General features: G+C 44.4%; 1 protein-coding gene across 3 annotated transcripts in view; it reads left to right on the forward strand.

Moving 5' to 3' along the window:
* BBS9 (Bardet-Biedl syndrome 9) overlaps nt 1-3910 on the forward strand; it is a 1749160-nt gene extending 1745250 nt beyond the window's left edge. For all 3 annotated transcript variants that reach the window (XM_069215484.1, XM_069215483.1, XM_069215485.1), the window contains one exon: nt 3420-3910. In XM_069215484.1, the coding sequence (XP_069071585.1) occupies nt 3420-3427 (8 nt within the window). In that variant the 3' untranslated portion in view covers nt 3428-3910. The remainder of the gene's footprint in view (nt 1-3419) is intronic.
* The last annotated feature ends 18386 nt before the right edge of the window (nt 3911-22296 follow it).

A 22296-nucleotide genomic window follows, 5' to 3' on the forward strand; every position in this document is an offset into this window, starting at 1 on the left:
GTGGAGCTCTGTGGTCTGAAGGAAGGGGGCGCACCAATGCTTTCCTTTGTGAGTGTGATTATAGTCCTCTCATAGGTTTGTGATAAACTGATATGAAAGCAGATATTCTTAGTTGCAGAACGAGCCATTTTACCTTGTCCTTGTGTTGATGAAAGATCTAGTCGCCTCTTCATGTGAAGCGTTGTTCTTTTCCTCAGTCGGGTCCTTTGTCACGTCTCTGTAGGCATGAGTGAATCATGAATGAGCTGCATGTGTACATGCTTTAGTGTGACGCAGGTGTGCAAGGAGTATAATATGTGTGCCTTGTTCTGGTTACATCTGTGTAGACTTGTGCACAAAGTTGAGATGGGAGAGCCTGCCAGGCAAGCATAGTGTATTGCTCGCATCTGCGATGCTTCTGGTGCGCAGCAGATTCGGAGGTGTAGGATGGTTGAGACAGGGGTCTCTTCAGAATTGCAGCAGCAGCCTGTTTTTGAGTCATGTCATTTTGTTTCTGACAAGAGCACTGCCATTAGTTTAGCATAATTATTCCTATTTTTTATTGAACAATCACTTGCCAGCACGTAGGCATGCACATACTGTACCTTCAGTGCAGGTACACTAGCATGCGACATCTGAGTTAGAATTTTTGTTAGGTCTCGTGTAGCCAAGAACTTTTGATTTTGCTAAAATGATGGGGTTAACGTAGGGGCTTTCAGCCAGCCCTCTTCATCCGTTTTTCTACTATTGTGTCATTCACATTTTATTCTGCCCAGTTTAGCATCTAACATGAAGCAAAGGGGCAGTTCATTTCAGCCCCTGGCTGACTTCACTGGGCGAGTCGGCAGTTTACCCTTTCACATAGAGCACATTCACACTCAAAATAGTTCCCATAAGTGCCTAGGACTAATAAGGCAATGCATGCTTTTTGAGACAAAAAAATGTTTTTACTTTTAGCCAATTTTTTTATTTAGATTGACTAAGTGTAGATGGGATGTGTTAGGACTACAGACAGTAGTTTTTGTTGGATTTAGGGCTGATCTTTTCAGCTAGGGCATGCCATTTCCTCCCCCAGATGTGTTAACCACAGTATGTAGTTGGATGAAATTGTTAAGGCTACTCCATCCTTTGGGCCACTGGTTTGGGTATCCATTGGCGAGACCCTTCCAGTCTCACTCCACCTTCCTGCACATAACTGAAGGCAAACTCCGTCTGACCTGTCTCAAAGCCAATACACCAAATGGTGGAACTGTTGAGAACTCATTCCACGGCTGCAGCCCTGAGCAATAAAAACTACATCTGGAAACAGTATAAGTGGCTGGAACTTTCACTCAGTGTTCTAGGACTTCCCATTGACCAGTGGAGAGTACATTCTGCAGGAGGTGGGAGAAACATCTGTCATCCATGGGTTTGACTGTCAGCTTCCCAGGCAGGATAAGGGGACATTGCCTCAGATACCTGCAACTTGCTGCTTAGGATCTTCTTTGGAAGCGTGGATAGCTGATGCCGTGAGACTGGAGTGACCCTGCAAAAGTGTCTACCAAAAGGGGAAACCAGAGGAGCTGCCTACTTGAGCGGCCTGCCTGGATGCTGCGAGGGAGGGTGCTGGAGGTGCCCTGCCACAAAAGGGATACCACCTGAAGGAGCTCCCATCAAGGAAGCAGGAGTTGTGCCTAGTGTGGCAGTATGCTAATTAACATCATGTGCCCAATGCACCTTTTTCATTCAAAGTGTGCTCAGTGCAGCTTTGCTGCTCTTTGTGTGCCCAGTGTGGCTCTGCTTCTCACTGTGTGCCCAGGGTGGATGTGCCACTCACCATATGTCCAGCATGGCTCTTTCACTCATGCGCCAGGGGGCTCTGCCTGCTCATCGTGGTTTAGGATGGCTGAACCTTTCATTGTGTCTTCAGCCCACCTTAACTGCTTATTGTGTGCCCAGCGCAATTGTGCCACTCAACCTGAGCCAAGCGTGGCAGGGCCTGCTTATCATGTGACCAGTGGGGCTCTGAGCTGGTGTTATCAGTGTTACCACACCAGTAGGCACTGTACATGACTTTTCAACCCCTTCCAGTGGGTCTCAACGATACTCACCATCCACGAAACATCTAACTAGGTTGGTTTTCTGCTCATTTGAAAAGCAGTTTGTTGGGGCCTGATTGCTGGCCAGAACAGCAGCTCTCAATTAGGCCCACACAAAGGCAATTGAGAAATGTGGTGTGGCCGAGTAGTAGAAACCATGGGAGACGCCGTTGTTCATTGGCTAAAGTGCCGGTTCTGCAGGACTCATCCTCTCTATCCAGTGAGGAAAAGTCTTCTCCACCCCGCAGTGCAGCTGAAGAGCAGATCAAGATAGATTGTAACACATGAGAGAGACTACCCACTTGGGAGACTGACCAACAAGGTCTCTGACAGGGGTGGGGAAAGCAGCTGATACATTTGCAACCCAAGTGTGACTGGCCCAGCCTGATTAGTTCACTTTTGTGCGAGTTCACCCTGAGAGAGTAAAGCGCCTTGTGTTTAGCAATTCAACTTTATACTCTCCATATTACAGATGTCATTTGATAAAGTTTGTGCAACATTGCGTTGCCGTGAGAATAAAGTACTCGTCATATTACAGTATCGAGCACTGGCTGAACATTCTGTTTATTGGGGAGGGCTATTGTGTGCACCATTGAGTTCTGCATTCCGAGCCCTGCATCCTTGAGTAAACATGGGGCTGCTTGCCACGCCTTCTTTGAGAGTCAAAAGCTACGTGAGTGTGCTTGATGCTCAGTTTGTAAATTCAACCCCAGTGCATGTGTTGAGCGAGTCAACCCCCACGGCCTGATATTATGACTGTAAAAATCCACCAGCTTGAAAGAGTTCTCTCCATCAATTTCTGTGAATCAGGTGTGATTTTCGATGTGCACTAAATGCTTTGGGAATGTGACTTTTCCATGAATTAGTTACTTTTGACCTACTTCATATATTCTAACACATCTTCTGGTGTGAAACCAAGATTGGAAATGGAATTTTTAATGAGCTCAAGATCATCTTAGATATATACAATATTTGAAAATGGCATCTGAGCATTTGTTGTCCTACATCTTTATTTGCCTTAGAAATAAAACATTTTAAAAAATGCAATTCTAAAATTATACGGCTTTTGTACACATTGCAACGTCGGCAGTTTCTGGAGCTTTAAAAAGGTGACTTTGGAGCTGCCTACAAATGTATGCCATTCATGCAGAAGTTGGGGGTTCCATGGTGTCCGTTAATGCTCACTGTACCTCTTGTTTGGGGTCCACATAGAAATGCCATGTCATATGAAGAAAGAACAATTTCCGCCAAAGTTTGCATCATGAAAAAAGAATGGTTTTTTTACTGTACTGCAAAATTGGGAATAGAACTGAGCGATTTTATTCAATTAATTACATAATTGTTGACTTTTTTTCTTTACAGCTTCTTGAAAGAAGGAAAGTTCATAAACCTTCAACCCCTCATTGCTTAGTACAGTAGAAGCGAGAGGGACTCGATTCCGGTGGCTGCACACTTACACAGAAGAGGCCAAGTGGAGGAAGATGGCTGACGTTTCCACTAGCTAAACCAGAATGCTTTTCGCAGTAGTGTTGATGGTTAAAGTTAACAGTAGTGTTACTGTTCAAACAGAACATCATCATTAACGGATAGCTACAGTCCTCCAATGTGAAAAATGTAACAGTTTTGTCAAATTTAGACCTCTATAGGAGGAGTTATGAATGACAATGCTGTCTCAGCTCGGTGACATCCCATATTCTGTGTTAGAAAAGTGTATAATTTACAGCATCACCTTAACATTTGTATTCTATTTGGCTTTCTCATAATGGTCTAATTTAAAAAAAGAAATCACCTTCTGTATGTGGACAATAACTTTACTTTCAGTTTAAAAAATATATATTTTCTATGACTCTTCTCAAATCCATTTAATCTTATATGTACATATGTTTTTCCAAGTTATTGCCAGTGCCATTGAAATTATGTGATTCTGTCGCCGTGGCATTTTTTGCATGATTATGAATTTGACACACTTGTCATACAGTCGCCATCTGCTGCATAATGTGCAAATTTCACCTCACAAAAATAATTTCTAGCTCAAAAGTTACAAAAAGCTCCAAAAAGTGGTTGTGCTCTGTGGCGTAGCGTGCGGGGTGCAGGGGGGGCCGGCCGCACCGGGCGCAACATCTGGGGGGGGCGCACTCGCGAGTGCTAAAATCCACGGGTTAGGGGGCGCAAATTACTTGCCTTGCCCCGGGTGCTGACAACCCATGCTACGCCACTGGTTGTGCGCAAACTCTTTTCAAAGGTTAACTGACGACATTTCAGTTTTCCTGATTCAGGTGTTAAACTGGTATTAATGGGGAAACAAGCCTTAACAACGAAGGTTAAGCAATGAGATAGATGCCTTTACAACAAAGGCTGTACCAAAAAAGTATTTTACAACTAATGTTTTACAATGGATATGCCTTTACCACGGCTGCCTTTTACCACGAAAATCGTGGTAAATGTAAGAATTTTGCAGGTAAGTTGAAATCATAAATATATATTTATATATATATACATGTAGAATTTTTAGACTTAAGGTAAGTGTGGTTTTTTTTATATATAAATGTGTGTTTATATATACACACACACTCGTAGAATTTTTACAGTTTTGGATGAGTGGGTTTTTGGGAGGCAGAGGAATTTTCAGGGTTTAGGGTGGGTATGGGTTTTTGAGTTGTAGGGACATTTTTAGGATTTAGGTTGGGTATGAGATTTTGGGTGGTACAGGAATTTTTGTGGTTTTGGGTGGACATGGATTTTTGATTTTTGGGTGATAGGCGAAATTTTAGGGATTAGGGTAGGTATGGGTTTTTGGGTGGTAAGATAATTTTTAGGGTTAGGGTGGTTATGGGTTTTTGGGTGGTAATAGAATTTGTAGGGTTTAGGGTGGGTATGAGTTTTTGGATCATAGTGGAATTTGTAGGTCTTAGGGTGGGTATGGGTTTCTGAGTGGCAAGGGAGTTCTTTGGGTTTAGGCTGGGCATGGGTTTTGGGTGGTGCAGGAATTTTTAGGGTTTAGGCTGGGTATGGGTTTTTTAGTGGTAAGGGAATTTTAAGGGTTTAGGGTGGGTATGGGTTTTTCAGTGGCAAGGGAATTTTAAGGGTTTAGGGTGGGCATGGGTTTTTGGTCATGCAGGAATTTTTAGGGTTTAGGCTGGGTATGGGTTTTCGGGTGGTACAGGAATTTTTTGTGTTTAGGTGGATATGGGTTTTTAGGTGGTAGGGCAATTTTTAGGGTTTAGGGTGGGTAAGAATTTTTGGGTGGCAAGGGAACTTTTGGGTGGAAAGGGATTTTTTGGAGTTCAGGGGTTGTGGGTTAAAAGGGTCATTATATATATATATATATATATATATATATATATATGTGTACATGTCCAAAATCTCCATGACAACACTCACTCAGGCGTTGAACCGAATCACAAGAAATTTAATCACCTTCGATGACGTGTTTCGGCCGAGCAGCAGCCTTGATCACTCAATCACTGTACAAAAACGTTGTACAACACAGTGATTGTGTGATCAAGGCAGCTGCTTGCCTGAAACGCGTCATGCAAGGTGATTACATTTCTTGTGATTCGGTTCAACGCCTGAGTGAGGGTTTTCATGGAGATTTTGGACTATAATATATGCACCAGTTGCTCGTCTGGTTACCCTCCACCCCTCATGGGAGCAGGATATGTATATACCTGTTATTTTCCTACCATGCATATGCCTTTACCACCAGAATGTAAGTATTTAATAGGGTAGAATCAACCCATTATTTATAAAAAGTATGTATATATATATATATATATATATATATCACTGACAATGCCACTTGATTTCTGCATATCTGAAGAGTTCTCAGGAGTGCACTGATTGCACATTCCAATTGGAATCTTCACTCATGATGCTTTTTGAAAATCTACCAGTGTCATCTGTGCAGCCACTGAGCAAACCATCTTGTACTACCTGAGGAAGGCGGAAGCTGAAACGTTGTAGTAGAAATATATTTTTGTTCTTTAGTGAGATCATCTGTTTGAGTCACTTCTTTCTTGGATATTACATTTTCTTGTGGCTCATTGTATCCTTTGGGATCCAGATTTTTGCCCTGGCTGGCTGTTGTTTTCTTGTGATCTTTCATCTTCCATTAACGATATATCTATATCTATATCTGTATTTATATCTATCTATCTATCTATCTATCTATCTATCTATCTATCTATCTATCTATCTATCTATCTCTCTATATATATATATATAGAGAGAGAGATAGATAGATAGATAGATAGATAGATAGATATAAATACAGATATAGATATAGATATATCGTTAATGGAAGATGAAAGATCACAAGAAAACAACATATTATATATATATAGTTTATACTTACCAGTAAAATACATTTAGGTGGTAAAGACATCTGATCTGTGGCAAAGGCACACCTTGTAAATAAAAAAAAAGTTGATGTAAAAGACTTTCATTGTAAAGGCAATTTCATTGTAAAACCATCATTGTTAAGCAATTCTTTGTAACAGCAGTCGTTGTTCCAACATACCAGTGGTGTAAAAGAGGCTCCCAGAGCCCCCTGGTGCGGGGGGCTCCCCGACCTCCAGGGGGCCCCCTCAATACAGCACCTTAGGGAGTCAGAAGGGGGGCCAACCTCCATTTTCTTGCAGGTGGTCCCCCTGCAGTTTTGATACACCACTGCGACATACAACCCTATTAATGAGGTGCAAGTATGACCACACAAAATGACATAATAATACTGTTACTTTGCTGCATTATGTGACATAACACGCCTTTGTTTCTGCATATCTTTGTGAGCCCCCACACATAATTTGGCCCCCCACTGCCTCATTGCTCACTGTCTAATTAATTTGGCTTCCATGTAGTCCATATTTATATTTTACTACTGCATCTCTCTCCTTGTGTAGTACCTTTTGTGTCTTGGCCTACCTTTAAAGCATTTGAAAACACAGTTTTTCTAATTTTTAAAAGGTAGCGGAAGCCATTACCCAATTTTTTTGTTTCCATTACAAAGGTGTTTGGAAAGTACATGACATCAAACAGAACCGCAGTCATTGCCTACACAGTGTCTGGCATTCCTTTCTTTACAAAAATCGAGTTTGATGGTAGTATTTATAAAAGTGTAATATTGTGCAATGAAATGCATACTTTTAAAAGCCATTCATTCAATTCATATTCATGTTTGTACCACTGCCTAGTAAATGTTTGTTCCTATGCTTAAAGACAAAGCGCCTGTTTAGAGTTCGGAGGAGGAGTTACTCTCTCACAAATGTGATGGCTATCCCGTCTGCTGTATTACAATTTCCATAGGCTATAATGGAATTGTAATACAGCGGACAGGATATCGATCTGCGTTAACAAGAGCAGCAAGACTGTTTTAACTTAATTTTTAAAGCTTCTTTCTTTTCTTAAGATGGATATAGTTATATTGATGATGTTTTAAGAGTGATGTGCACAGTACGAGTCATATTAGCAAACATAGCTGTTTTAAGATTGCCAGAACACAAGTGACATTCCATAGGGGATGTCAACGCATTCACTTACAACGCATGCCTTTCCAACGTGGTAAGTACAAAGCATGGTTATTTCCATGCATGCACTTACCACAAAATGTTTTTACCACGCATATGCTTTTACATACGAAAATTCATAGTAAGGCATATGCATGGTAAAAAGTAGAGGTAAGTATAACATACATTTTATATATATATAAATATATATATATATATATATTTATATATATATATATATATACTGTTCACCAAAGTTAATCCCCGTAATGCTGCAGCTTCAACACAGCGGTCCTGGTCGGGCACATGGGACACCCAAATATCATACCACGAAGCTCTTTGTTCATTCCAAAGAGAGCCAGGACACCTCCGTATACTGTTCCAAAATGTATTCACAGAAAACAAATGAAATCCCACGCGTTTCGGCAAACAGCCTTGATCACGGATAGAGCAACATTCCTCCATCTCATTTAAATATCCTAATACATAAACATAAAAAGAGGACTAGTGTGATTCTTGCCAATGGCGGCCATTTTGGTATACTTATATTTGCCTAGTAAAGAGCTTCTTTGAAGAAATATACCTTTATAATTCAATCATTTGCTATACCATTATTATCAAAAAAATTCAATTCCTGACAATTCACTACATGGTATATTTCCTATTACACAAAACTTCCAATATTATTACTAATGGGATACTTTGATACACATTCATTAAATCTGTACATGATATAACTCTGCCCAAGTGGGCAAGATTACTTTACCATATTTCTGTTCTCTACCTAGTTTTTCTTTTCTTCCTTCTTTTGTTTTTTGTTTTTTCTTCTTCACACCTCCCTCTCCTTCTCAGATCTAATATAGTCCTCATCTCATATGAATAAAAAAACTGAAAAATAAATTGTTTTATTTTGAGAAAATGTAAACCAAAAAAAATAAAATAAAAATAAAAGAGCTCAACCCACATCTAAATTTCAAAGGAATGTAAATCCACCTTCAATCTACATTGTTCATCCCAAATGTGTACTTAGTTCCTCACTGGAGTTCAGCCCCATAGGGTCCAATGTCTCAAAGTCTATAATATAACGTGACTCCAATATCCTCAACTTCTGTTCTCTGTTACCTCCCCGTTTACTGTGATTAACCTGGTCAATAACCACAAACTTCAGGAGATTCTCTTTGCCCTCATGGTGGCTGAAGAAGTGCTTTGCCACTGGATAACTCTTGTCCTGATTTTTAATTGCCCTGCTATGCTCCAACACACGCTTCTTAGCAGTATGTATCATGCTTCCTACATATAATTTGTTGCATGGACATATAAGGCAGTACACACAGTAACTTGTCACAAAACTGTAACTTCCTTTAATAATAAAGGCCTCATCTCTCCCTGGTATTTGCAACTTTTTACAGTTGTTACTCGTCTTACAAGCTTTGTACTTCATACAACACGAAAATCCATTTTCTAGGTTGACCCTAGTTTCATTCACTCTTACAATTTCATTTTTGCATAGGTCATCCCTAAGGGACCTGCTTCTCCTAAATGTTATTTGTGGTTTTTCTTCAATGCACTTATCCAGTAGTGGATCGGTTTGTAAAATATGCCAGCTCTTGTTAAATATCTTCCATACCTCATAGGCTAGATTGCTGAAGGTTGTTACAAATCTAACCTTATCCTCACTTCTATTTCTGTTCTTATCAACATGGTAAAGTAGATTTTCCCTCCTTAATTTCTCCACTTTGCGTCTAGCTAATTCAATAGTCTTAGACCCATAACCCCTCTCTTTGAATCTCTCACACATCTTGTCACATTCTTACTGAAAATCCAACTCATTACCACAGTTCCTAAGGGTTCTTAGTAACTCCCCATAAGGAATACTCTGTATCAGGCTCCTCGGATGTGCACTACGAGCATCCAGTAGACTGTTACCAGCTGTTTCCTTTCTATGTAATTTTGAAATCAGACCTTCTGTGGTTGCTGTAATTTCCACATCTAAAAACTCCGCATGTTTAGGATGTAAATGTTTTTTGAATCTCAAAGTCTACTCATTTTTATTCAGTTTCTGTACAAAATGCACTGCTGACTTCTCATCCCCCTTCCAGATCACAAAGATGTCATCTATAAAACAACACCATAAAATTACATTCTTGTCAAATTCTGTCATTGTTACAGATACCTGTTCCTCCCACCAGCCCATGAATACATTTGCATAGCTAGGGGCAAAACATGTACCCATTGCTGTGCCCTGCAACTGTTTATACAATTTGTTGTCAAAAATAAATAAATTGTTCCTAAGACAGAACTTCATCATATCACACAGCATTTCTGAATGAAAAAACAATGACAATGATCTTGCCCTTAAAAAATGTTTGGTGGCATTCACCCCTAGATCGTGATCTATACAGGCATACAAGCTGGTAACATCTAATGTTAACAAGAGATAATCATCCTCCCACTGGATGCCTTCAATGATCTTAAGAAAGTGTGTTGTATCCTTCAAATAAGATGGTAATGCCTCAACAAAAGGACGTAAAAAGTAGTCTATATACTTTGATGTATTCTCTAAGAGAGAACCCATGGCAGAGACTATCGGTCTACCTGTTTTTATATATATATATATATATATATATATATATACACACACACCCAAACACACCTTTCCACCCAAAAACCCTACCTACCCTAAACCCTAAAAATTACCTGACCACCCCAAAACCCATACCCACCCTAGAACCTAAACACCTCTTACCACCTCAAATCCCATACCCACACACCTTTCCACCCAAAAGCCCTACCTACCCTAAACCCTAAAAATTACCTGACCACCCCAAAACCCATACCCACCCTAGAACCTAAACACCTCTTACCACCTCATATCCCATACCCACCCTAAAACTTAAAAATGTCCTTACCACCCAAAACCCATATCCACCCTAAAATCCCAAAATGCCATTACCACCAAAAACCCATAGCCACCCTAAAAACTAAACAAGCGATTACCACCCAAAAATCCATACCCACCCTAAAACCTGAAAATGCCCTTACCACCCCAAAAACCCAAACCACCCCTTAAACCTAAAAATATCCTTACCACCCCAAATCCCATACCTGCCCTAAAACTGCCTTGTCCAGCCAGAATCCCATACCCACCCTAACACCTAAAAATGCCTTCACCACCCCAAAACCCATACCCACCCTAAAACCTAAAAATGCCCTTACCACCCCAAAACCCATACCCACCCTAAAACCTAAAAATACCCTTACCACCCCAAAACCCATGCCCACCCTAAAACTTAAAAATACCCTTACCACTCAAGAACCCAATACCCACCCTTAAATCTAAAAATGCCCTTACCACCAAAAAACCCCATACCCACCTTAAAACCTAAAAATACCCTTACCACTCCAAAGCCCATGCCCACCCTAAATCCTAAATATGCCCTTAGCACCCCACAACCTCTCTAAAACCTAAAAATGCCCTTACCACCCAAAAACCCACACCCACCCTAAAACCTAAAAATGCTCTTACCACCCCAAAGCACATACCCACACTAAAACCTAAAAATGCCCATATCACCCAAAAAGCCATATCCACTCTAAAACCTAAAAATGCCCTCACCACCCAAAAAGCCCACCCTAAAACTGAAAAATGCCCTTACCACCCCAAACCCCATACCCACCCTAAAACTTAAAAATGCATTTACCACCAATAACCGTTACCTACCCTAAACACTATATATATATATACACATATATATATATCACTCAACCCACTTAATACTTTCCTGTACTTAACTTTAAAACCTTTACCACGCATAACCTTTACCAATCATGCCCTTACAATGAAATTCGTTGTAAAGGCATGCGTAGTAAAGGTATATTCATGGTAAAGGCATGCGTGATAAACGCATATGCATTGTAAAGGCATTGTGGTAAATGCATCTCGTTGCATTTACCACATTGTAAGTGATGTTTCGCTTCCATAGGTAGCGTAATAGTAAAGGGAAATGTGCTAGAAGTGACATTCCATAGGTAGTGAATAGTGACATTCCATAGGTATGGTAATAGTATAGAGGAATGTGCTTAAAAGTGACTTTTCTTAAGTAGCGACAAGCTACATTATACAGATAAATAAGGGTTAAAGAGAACAAAGGGAACTGTGCTTGAAAGTATTTAGCCTGAAAAACTGTATCATCATAATGGTGTAAAATCTGCTGTAAGCCAGAAGAGTGTGTGGTGAAACATTGTTCCTTACTTGAAAGATTGGAGATAAGTTGAGAAAAATTATAATGTACATACATTTTGAAAATAGATGGCCAGATACTGTTTTTGTAAGAGTATGGGATAAAGTGGTACATTTTCAGTTGTAATATATTTTGTTCTAAGTGTTAAGTAGCTCAAATTGGCAATAAACTGTTGTCCTCGAAATGTTAAGTTGAGAATTTTCAATAATTCTAATAGAATTTATATTTAATGTCTTCTTTGCAATTCATGTGTTTGAATGTGTAGGAGTAAATGGTATTTAACAGCAAGCAGGTCACCTACGTGGGTGGGGTGTGGAAATTGAATGGAGGATGGCAATGTCACAGGTGTAGATTCTAAGATAAATATCCTTCTTCAACTCAGCATTTTCATGCACATGCAATTTATATAATTATTGGAAGACAAAGGTCAAAGACAAGATTGTTGGGTAAAACTATGGTCCTCAGCATGAGTCTGGTGGTCACTTGACTTCCAGACTCGCGGATGGCGGTCCAACCACCTCCAATGCAGTGGTCCGAGCGCCATCTTTTGACCACGACGGTGGTGCCACCGTGTGCGGAGGTGTTTGGGGGTGTATCCCGGTAACAGGAATGCAAGATCCTGTCATCGGGATACCTTTCCACCAGCATTTCCTGGCGGTGAAACCGCCAGGAAAATGCTGGCGCTGTCCCTAGTTGAAATAACCTTGGCGGTTTTTCGACTCCCACCGGGCTGGAGGTTGAAACCTCCAGTCCGGTGGACCGCAGTAAATCTGCGGGATGCAGCGATTTGGCATTGGCAAAACCGGCGCAGTCGTAATATGGCGGTCTTCACTACAAGTCCCGTGGAGGTGAGACCCACACCCTGGCCCTGCCGGTCCATGGACCGCCAGGGTCGTAATAAGGGCCATAGTCTCAACGTTTATTTACAATACATATTAATAGGTAAAGAACAAGCATGACCCACCAGAACGAGGGTCATGATGAAGAACCATTCTGCACCTCAGTCTCACTAACCTTAATGGCTCATATACATTCTTGCTAGGTAGAGCAATCTTCCCTCCTCCTCCACATATGGCAATGTTACCGCTTCCGTTCCTGACTGTATGGCATGGAGTAGTGCCCTACATTTACTCGGGGTGGTAACTCATTAAACAGTGAGGCGGAAACTCTTTTGTGAGTGCATACATGAGGTCAATTCCCTGTAAATCCATCTTGGGTCCACCTGCATAATGGGCTATGGTAGATATGAGATTTGCGATAATGAATAAGCGCTGCTTTCTGTGGGACGGCCCTGTGGTAATATGCAGAATTAAGTTCCCTTTCTTCTGATGCCCTAAAACAAGACCCTGGTGCTCGTAGGTTTCAGTGGTGACTTACCGCATAGAGACTCGGGTATGACAACTGTCCGTGCAGTGTACCTCTTGAGGACAGACTGAATGCCCCAGGGAGCCTCCAGCACTCTGTCCACCGTTGGCTCAGCAAAGCTTACTATCTGGCCACTTAGCCTTTGGATGCCCCTGATCTTGTCTTTCAATTTCCCTGCAGGGAGGATGCACAAGTGCCATTCCTTTTGCCTCCAGAAACCTACTCTTCATTTCCAGTTACTGGAAAATTCCACATACATGCATGCACTCTAATGCACACATGACCAGCAAATCAGGCACCAGCAGTTCAGTCAATCATCCAGAAATCTTCAACAGTACCACTTTCAGGAGACATGTATGCAACGAATAATAATAATAAAATAATAATAATAACAGTAATAACAATAATTGCTGCACTTATATTTTACTCAGAAAGTTGAAAGTATGTGTTAATTATTACCCAGCTCAATGGTATGCGTTTTATTGACCTCAGAAGGATGAAAGGCTGAATAGACCTGCTTGGATTTAAGACTGCTGGTATTTGGAAATTCAGATTAAAAACAGATTTCTGAAAGTGATAAATTGGTCCACTGTTTCACCTTACCTGCTTGTGGTTGTATATTGCTCTAGGGTAATAAGCAGTTCTACCCTTCAGGGTTAAAGTGTTTTTTTACAGCTGCTTATCTGATAGAGATTTCTAGCTGCGGATTTCTTACCTTGGAATTTCCCAGGCATTAGTCTCAGGGTTGGGACGTAGCTTGGTCAGTATGATTGGGGGGGTCTGAGCCTCAGATTCCCCAACAATCATGCTGGAACATCTTGTTAAAGCACATTATATGAGAAGCGAGACATGAGGGGGGCTTTCGGGCAGTGGAAAGACAGAGGAGTGCAGATTTTTAGGGGTACTTAAAACACAATATTTTTCACATTAATCAATATTTCTAAGGCTTTCAAACTATAGTTGGGAAAGTTTGCGTGTGTTTTTGGTAGTGTGGGCATGTAAATTCCCAAGTGAAATCCAACAGACACTGTATATCAACCGACTAAAAGCACTTGTATACAGCTATTTATTACAGATTTTTTAAGGGTGGATGTAACACCCCAAATGACCCCCGCCCCCCCCCCCCCGGAGCTAAGCCCCTGGTTAGACTGGATCAAGAAGATTTTTAGTGAGCAGTACCTCAGCACACTGGTAGGTAGTGTTGATCTGCTCTGCATGTCGTCATCAGCATTGCCCACACAGGATATGACGTTGCGGTCACATATACAGGTGCCACCTTATCCTGCTGAAGTCAGTTATTTTCTTCCCGCACCAGTTAGTGCTGATCTGGAGAAGAGCTACTCCTCTGTTGTTTTTTGACAGGCCTTTTTTTATATTTTGTTAACTTTGTTTTGTTGAGACATTCCTCCTGGTGTGTCGAGGGTGTCCACGAGAAAGACAGCATTCAGAGCGTGTGGCACCTGTAACGACTTCTTGTCGGTTATGTATCCCCATTTGCTGTGCCTGTTTTGTCTTGAGCAATGCCAAGACTCCAAGTCATGCTCGAACTGCCGGGCCATGGCACCGAAGACTTTGAGGGATGGGTCCCTGAAGCTGCATGCGGCCTGGCGGGCGACGCCACATCACGCGACTCCTAGGAGATCTCGGTCCCGATTGATAGGAATGTCGCGGGACCACTCCAGGAGCCCAAAGTCCTCTTCTTCCTATTCCAACTCCTCAGGGCATTCGGGAAAGAGGCATAAGAAGCACAGGAAGTCAAAGCATGCCTCAACTTCTCCTGTCCATCAGCCGATGCAACGAAGGAGCATAAGTGATCAAGGCACAGTTCTGAGGAGCTGTTGCCAGGTTCAACTTTACACCTCCCTGCTTTTCCGGGAGCCGGAGTGACCCCCACTCAAATGAAAGAATTGTATGAGGCCGTGCACCACCTATTTGAGCTGCTGATCCTTCCGGAGCTCCTTTGGGCCCTGTGGGGTTAGGCCCCATCAGGTTCTACACTGGCGGCTTAAGCCTCGGCTCCGATGGGCTCCCATGGATCGATTCGCAGATCAGGACCGGCACTGGTCGTGCTGCATCAAACTTCCCCGATGCTGGTGCTCATGGCCCCACTGGTGCCTACCAGCAGCTCCAGCCCCATTTGGATCCCCGAATCCGAAACAGAACCAGAACTGCATCAACCAATCCAGCACTAACAGGACTCCCAGATTGGTGCCTAAACCCTATTCTAAAGGTTTAGGCCTTAAGGAAGAATGGGAGGGGTCACTTGAACCTTTAGTATACCAGTTAGAAGGCCAGGAAAGCATGGACTGGTGTGAGGAACTTGGTGATGCCAGAAGACTAGACACCTCTCCAGGTACTGTCTTGCTTTCTCCCCTTACCAAAGCCACGGAGGAGGGAGCAACATATGCTGTGATGATGAAGAGGGCAGCTGAAATTCTGGACCTCGAACTTCCCTTGATGGCAGTCAAGACAAAAACCTTGACGGAAGTGCTTGAACCAGGAGCTACCTTGTCCGAACCCCTGCTACCTTTTAATGAAACACTAACTGATGTCCTACTGGCAACCTGGTTCAAGCCCAGTACAGAGGCTCCTGTGAACAAGACAATTGCCCACCACTATCGCCCCGCTCCTGAGGACCCAACCTTTCACACCCAATGCCCCACCCTGAGATCTTGGTGGTCCAAGCCTCTACATCCCATGGCACGTTCCCTGCCACTCCCCTGGACAGGGAATCGAAGACACTGCTGGCTTAGAAAAGAAAATGTTTTCTTCCACTGGCCTTGCCTTGCCGTCAGTGAACACTACATGCTTATTGGGCTGCTATTCCCACACACTGTGGGACACGGTTGCACAGATGCTGCCACAGGTCCCAGAGGTGGCCCAAGCCATTCTCTCCCAAGTTGTAAAGGACTGGAGAGATGCAACTAAGTTCACCATTAGGTGTGGTATAGACATGACTGACTCGCCGGGCAGAGTGGGTCCCTTGACAGTGGCGCTTTGGCACTACTCCTGGCTTTTTGGGGCATGTCTGGCTACCCTGATGGACACGCTCTCTGATGGCATCCGTCCCTTCGCAGACAAGGTGGACTTGGTGCTGGAGCACATTAAGGAGTCACCAGCTATGGCCAAGTCCTTGGGCCTTTCTGCTGCCCCACATCATCTCCGGTCTGCCTTTCACCCCTTTTGTGGATACAGAAGGGGTGTTCAACTGTGCTAGCCCTATTCCAGCTGCCATCCTGCACACACTTCCCAAGTTATGCATGGGGGAGGGAGCAATTCATAGCAACCCCGTGGGTCAGGTAACAAGAGGTTTTCTAAAGCCAACACCACCCCGGTCCCTAAGCCCTCCCAATCTTGCCCTACAAGATCATGGGCAATCAGTCATCAACTCTACCATTGGCAGTCCATAACATCGTACAGGTGGGTCTTACAGATCATTTGCAGGGGCTACTCCCTCTCCTTCCAGTCCTCCCCTCCCCCTATGCCTCCAATGCACATTCGGCTGATAGAGGATCATCTGCCCTTGCTCTGCAAGTAAGTCACAGCTCTCTTGGCCAAGGGAGCCATAGAAAGGGGTTCGATATCAGAAGTAGGCAGTGGTTGCTGTTCCCTTTACTTACTGATCCCCAAAAAGAAAAAGGGTCCTCAGCCTATCCTAAATCTGTGAAACCTCAATCTCTTCTTCAGAAAGTAGAAATTCAAGATGCTCACATTGGCTCAGGTATTGTCTGCCCTCGATCAAGGAGACTGGATGATAGCGTTGGACTTTCAGGAAGCGTATTTCCATATTCCTATCTTGGTTGCCCACAAACGTTACCTGCAGTTTAGAGTAGGTCATGAGCACTTTCAGTTCACTGAGCTCCCCTTCAGCCTTACCAGCACTCTTCGGGTGCTGCAGAGATCAGGGGTGCCAATCCTCCACTATCTCAATGACTGGCTGTTGAAGGCGGGCTTGTCCCAGGCTGTTGTCGCCCACCTCCAGACTATGGCTGTCCTCCTGTATTCGCTGGGGTTCCCTAGAAACATGCCAAAGTCACAGCTGACTCTCTCTCAGATGCTCCCTTACATTGGAGCTGTTCTGGTACAGTGCCGTTTCGGGCTTATCCTCCTGAGCAGTGAGTCCAGGGTATACAGGCTTTGATACCGATGTTTCTGCCTCTATCCTGTATTTTGGTGAGAATGACTCTGAGGCTCCTGGGCCTTATGGCCTCCTGCAGTAATTCATGCCAGATGCCATATGCGGGCTCTGCATTGGGACCTGAAGTTCCAGTGGGCACAGTATCAGGGAAATCTCTGTGACATGGTCCAGATCTCGGAGGGAACTGGTTCATTAGTCAGTGGTGCTAAAGAACCGTGATTGGGTCAGAGGCAGACCCCTCTCCCTTACGCAACCAAATCTCACAGTAGTGACAGATGCGTCACTCCTGCGATGGGGCGGCCACCTGGGGGAGGTAAAGATCAGAGGATTCTGGTCTTCGGCAGACTCTTGATCCACATCAACATGCTGGAGCTCCGTGCAATCTGACTGGCAATGAAAGCCTTCCTACCCACCATCTAGTGAAGGCTGGTGCAGGTGTCAATGGACAACACCACTGCCATGTGGTACTGCCACCAACAAGGTGGGGTGGGGTCGTGGACCCTTTGTCAAGAGGCCCTGCGTCTCTGGACATGGCTGAAATAGCAGGGCATTTCCCTGGTGGTTCAACACCTGGCAGGTTCTCTGTACGCCAGAGCAGACAAACTCAGCCACCGCTGCCTAGCGGATCACAAGTGGCGTATCCATCTGGGGGTGGTGCAAGGTCTTTTTCAGCAGTGGGGAAAGCCTTGGTTAGATCTGTTCGGCTCCAAAGAGAATGTGCAATGTCAGCAGTTTTGCAAGCTGTAGTTTCCAAGGCTGCTATTGCTTGGAGATGCTTTTCATCTTGAAAGGAGCTCAGGTCTCCTGTACGCCTTCTGCCCATATCACTCCTGCCCAGAGTTCTCAGGAAGATCAGGAACAATCAGGCTCATGTCATCCTTGTGGCTCCGGACCAGACACGGGAAGTCTGATATCCCGAGCTTCTGAACATGAGCATTGAGCCTCCAATAAGGCTGCCCCTTCGGGAGGATCTTCTGTCACAGGGGAGGGTCCTCCACCTGAACCTGTCAATGAATGGCAACAGTTGACAGCTTTCGACCTTCCTCCCGAAGTCTGTAATGTCATTCCAGCAGCCAGGGATCACTCTACCAAGACCGTATACACCTGTCAATGGAAGAAGCTTATAATATATTGTACAGAGAAATCTATCAACCCGCTTTCTGCTTCTCTCTCTGATGTCCTTCTTTTTATTCTCACCCTTGCCCAGCAGGACTCTGCTTTGAGTAATCTCAAGAGTTACCTTTCCACTCTGTCTGCTTTCTTTTGTCTGCCTGACCAACCCAATTAATTTAAGTCCCCTATTTTAAATAGATTTCTTAAAGGTCTTGTTCATATGTTACCCCTGTCGCCTTTCATTATGCCTCAGTGGGACTCTAATTTGGTTCTTACCTTTTTAATGTGTGCTCCATTTCAGCCTCTACAAAATTGTCCCTTCCAGCTGTTCACACTCAAAACAGCATTTGTCGTGGCAATAACATTTGCCCAGAGGGTGGGTGAGCTGCAGGCTTTGTCATCCAATCCTCCCTATTTGACTGTGTTTTCAAACAAGCTAGTGCTTCGCACTAGGGCCGCTTTCCTACTGAAAGTAGTGACACCAATCTGTCACTTGATCACTTTCTATGTATCTCCACATCCCGCAAAAGAAGAGAAGCCACTCCAACGTCTGGACCCAAGAAGAGTGTTTTTGTTCTATCTTGATTGAACAAAAGAGTTCCAGGTGGACAATCAACTCTTTGTGGAGTATATTGGAGCAAAGAGCGGTTGGGCAGTAGAGAAATGAACCATTTCACGCTGGGTCATTCTCTGCATCAAAATCTGCTGCACATTGGCCAAGAAGTAGCCTCCTGAGGGCTTACGGGCTCATTCTACCAGAGCTAAAGGTGTGACTACTGTGTTAACACATAGAGTCCCAGTCCTGGACATTTGCCAGGCAGCGATGTGAGCATCACTGACATGTTCACCAAACATTACTGCCTGGACATTCAGTTCCACAGGGATGGGCCTTTCGCCCATTTGATCTTGCAGGACTTCTTAATATTGATAACTTATCTGCAGCCCACCGCTGGGGACGGTCTTGCTTGGATATCTGTTCAAAGGTAAGGAATCTGTGGGTAGGAGTCTCTATTAGATGAACAAGTTACTTACCTTCTGTAATGCCTTATCTGGTAGAGACAATATCTAGCTGCAGATTTCTTACCTCCCCCCCTATAATTCCTGCTCTGTGGACAGATTTCTATGGTTAAGGATACTCCCTTTCAGTGCCCTAGATTGGACACACCAGTGTTAGTGCACTCCATGGCTCTGCGCTCCTAGCGTAGAAAGTCGTGAAAAAGTAACTGATGTCATTGCGTCAAGATGGCGCCTATATGTGACTGCAACGTAATATCTGGTGCGACAACGCAAACGTTTGGAGCCGATCAACGCCACCTACCTGGGAGCAGGGGTACTGCGCACAAAAGATCTTTTGGATGCAGTCTGATGCCTAGGAAATTCAAAGGGAAAGAATCTGCGGCTAGATATTGTCTCTGCCAGATAAGGCATTACTGAAGGAAAGCAACTTATTCTTTGTTTCCTGTAGTGATGTGATTAGTAGCTTAGCTAGGGTGCCATAGACCCCAGTGTGAGCAATGAAAATGCCCCACCCCAACTGTTGGTTAGGTAGTAAAACGCAGCATTTATCCGGACTCAATGGGACTCTCATGACATGGCCCCAGTGCTATTGCACCTGCTGCACCACTGCACCACTGGTAGCTATGGCCCTGGATGGAATAGGACATGCTGAAATGAAGGTCATGCTGCATTTTCACAGAGGTCTGTGTAGGTGGTTTCTGTAGGAGGCTGGCCTGGCTTGTTGTGGGTACCAGAGGTACTTACACCTTGTGCCAGGTCCAGTTATCCCTTAGTGTAGAAGAGGTGTTTCTAGCAGCTTAGGCTGATAGAAGGTAGCTATGGCAAAGCAGCTTAGGCTGAACTAGGAGACATGTAAAGCTCCTACTATACCACTGGTGTCATATGCACAATATCATAAGAAAACACAATGCACAGAAGTACTAAAAATAAAGGTACTTTATTTTTATGACAATATGCCAAAAGTATCTCAGTGAGTACCCTCAGTATGAGGATAAGTTATATACACAAGATATATGTACACAAACCAAAATTATGCAGGTAATAGCAAGAAAAGTAATGCAAGCAGTGTAAAATTACAGTAGATTGCAATAGGAGCACATAGGTATAGGGGCAACACAAACCAAATACTCCAAAAGTGGAATGCGAACCACGAATGGACCCCAAACCTATGTGAGCTTGTAGAGGGTCGCTGGGACTGTAAGAAAACAGTGAGGGTTAGAAAAATAGCCCACCCCAAGACCCTGAAAGGTAGGTGTAAAGTGCACCTACTACCCCCAGAGAGCACAGAAGTCGTGATAGGGGGATTCTGAAGGAAGAACAAACACCAGCAATGCAACAACAGTGGATTTCCAGACCTGAGTACCTGTAAGACAAGGGGACCAAGTCCAATAGTCGCGACAGTGTCAAGAGTGGGCAGGAGCCCAGGAAGTGCCAGCTGAGGGTGCAAGGAAGCTGCCACCTGTTGGAAGAAGCTTGCAGTTCTGCATGAAAGAAGAGAGCTAGGAACTTCTCCTTTGGAGGATGGATGTCACATTTCGCGATGAAGCTTGCAGAGGTGTTCCTCTGCAGAAAGACTGCAAACAAGCCTTGCTAGCTGCTAGGGTCACAGTAGAGGTTTTTGGGTGCTGATGTGGCCCAGGAGGGACCAGGATGTCGCCACTTGGAAGAGGAGACAGAGGGGGCACCCAGCAACTCAGGGAGCCCTCACAGAAGCAGGCAGCACCTGCAGAAGTACCTGAACAGGCACTTGGAAGAAAAGTGAACCTGAGTCCACCCGAAGTCACAAAAGGGAGTCCCACGATGCCGGAAGACAACTCAGAAGGTTGTGCACTACAGGTTAGAGTGTCGGGGACCCAGGCTTGGCTGTGGACGAAGGAAATCCTGGAAGAGTGCACAGGAGCCGGAGCAGCTGCAAATCACGCGGTACCCAGCAATGCAGTCTAGCGTGGGGATGCAAGGACTTACCTCCACCAAACTTGGACTGAAGAGTCACTGGACTGTGGGAGTCACTTGGACAGAGTTGCTGAGTTCCAGGGACCACGCTCGTCGTGCTGAGAGGGGACCCAGAGGACCAGTGATGCAGTCTTTTGGTGCCTGCGGTTGCAGGGGGAAGATTCCGTCCACCCACGGGAGATTTCTTCAGAGCTCCTGGTGCAGAGAGGAGGCAGGCTACCCCCAGAGCATGCACCACCTGGAAACAGTTGAGAAAGCCGTCAAGATGAAGCGATACAAGGTTGCTAGTAGTCGTCTTGCTACTTTGTTGCGGTTTTGCAGGCGTCCTGAGCAGTCAGCAGTCGATCCTTTGGCAGAAGGTGAAGAGGGAGATGCAGAGGAATTCTGATGAGCTCTTGCATTCGTTATCTGGTGAGATCCCCAAAGCAGAGACCCTAAATAGCCAGAAAAGGAGGATTGGCTACCAAGAGAGGTAAGAGCCTATCAGAAGGAGCCTCTGACATCACCTGCTGGCACTGGCCACTCAGAGCAGTCCAGTGTGCCACAGACACCTCTGTTTCCAAGATGGCAGAGGTCTGGGACACACTGGAGGAGCTCTGGGCACTCCCATTTCCTTTGTCCCGTTTCGCGCCAGAGCAGGGCTGGGGGATCCCTAAACCGGTGTAGACTGGCTTATGCAGAGATGGGCACCATCTGTGCCCATCAAAGCATTTCCAGAGGCTGGGGGAGGCTACTCCTCTCCAGCCTTCACACCTATTTCCAAAGGGAGAGGGTGTTACACCCTCTCTCAGAGGAAGTCCTTTGTTCTGCCTTCCTGGGCCAGGGCTGCCTGGACCCCAGGAGGGCAGTAACCTGTCTGAGGGGTTGGCAGCAGCAGCAGCTGCAGTGGAGACCCCGGAAAGGCAGTTTGG

This window comes from Pleurodeles waltl, chromosome 2_1, assembly GCF_031143425.1.
Source record: "Pleurodeles waltl isolate 20211129_DDA chromosome 2_1, aPleWal1.hap1.20221129, whole genome shotgun sequence".
Classification (NCBI taxonomy): Eukaryota; Metazoa; Chordata; class Amphibia; order Caudata; family Salamandridae; genus Pleurodeles; species Pleurodeles waltl.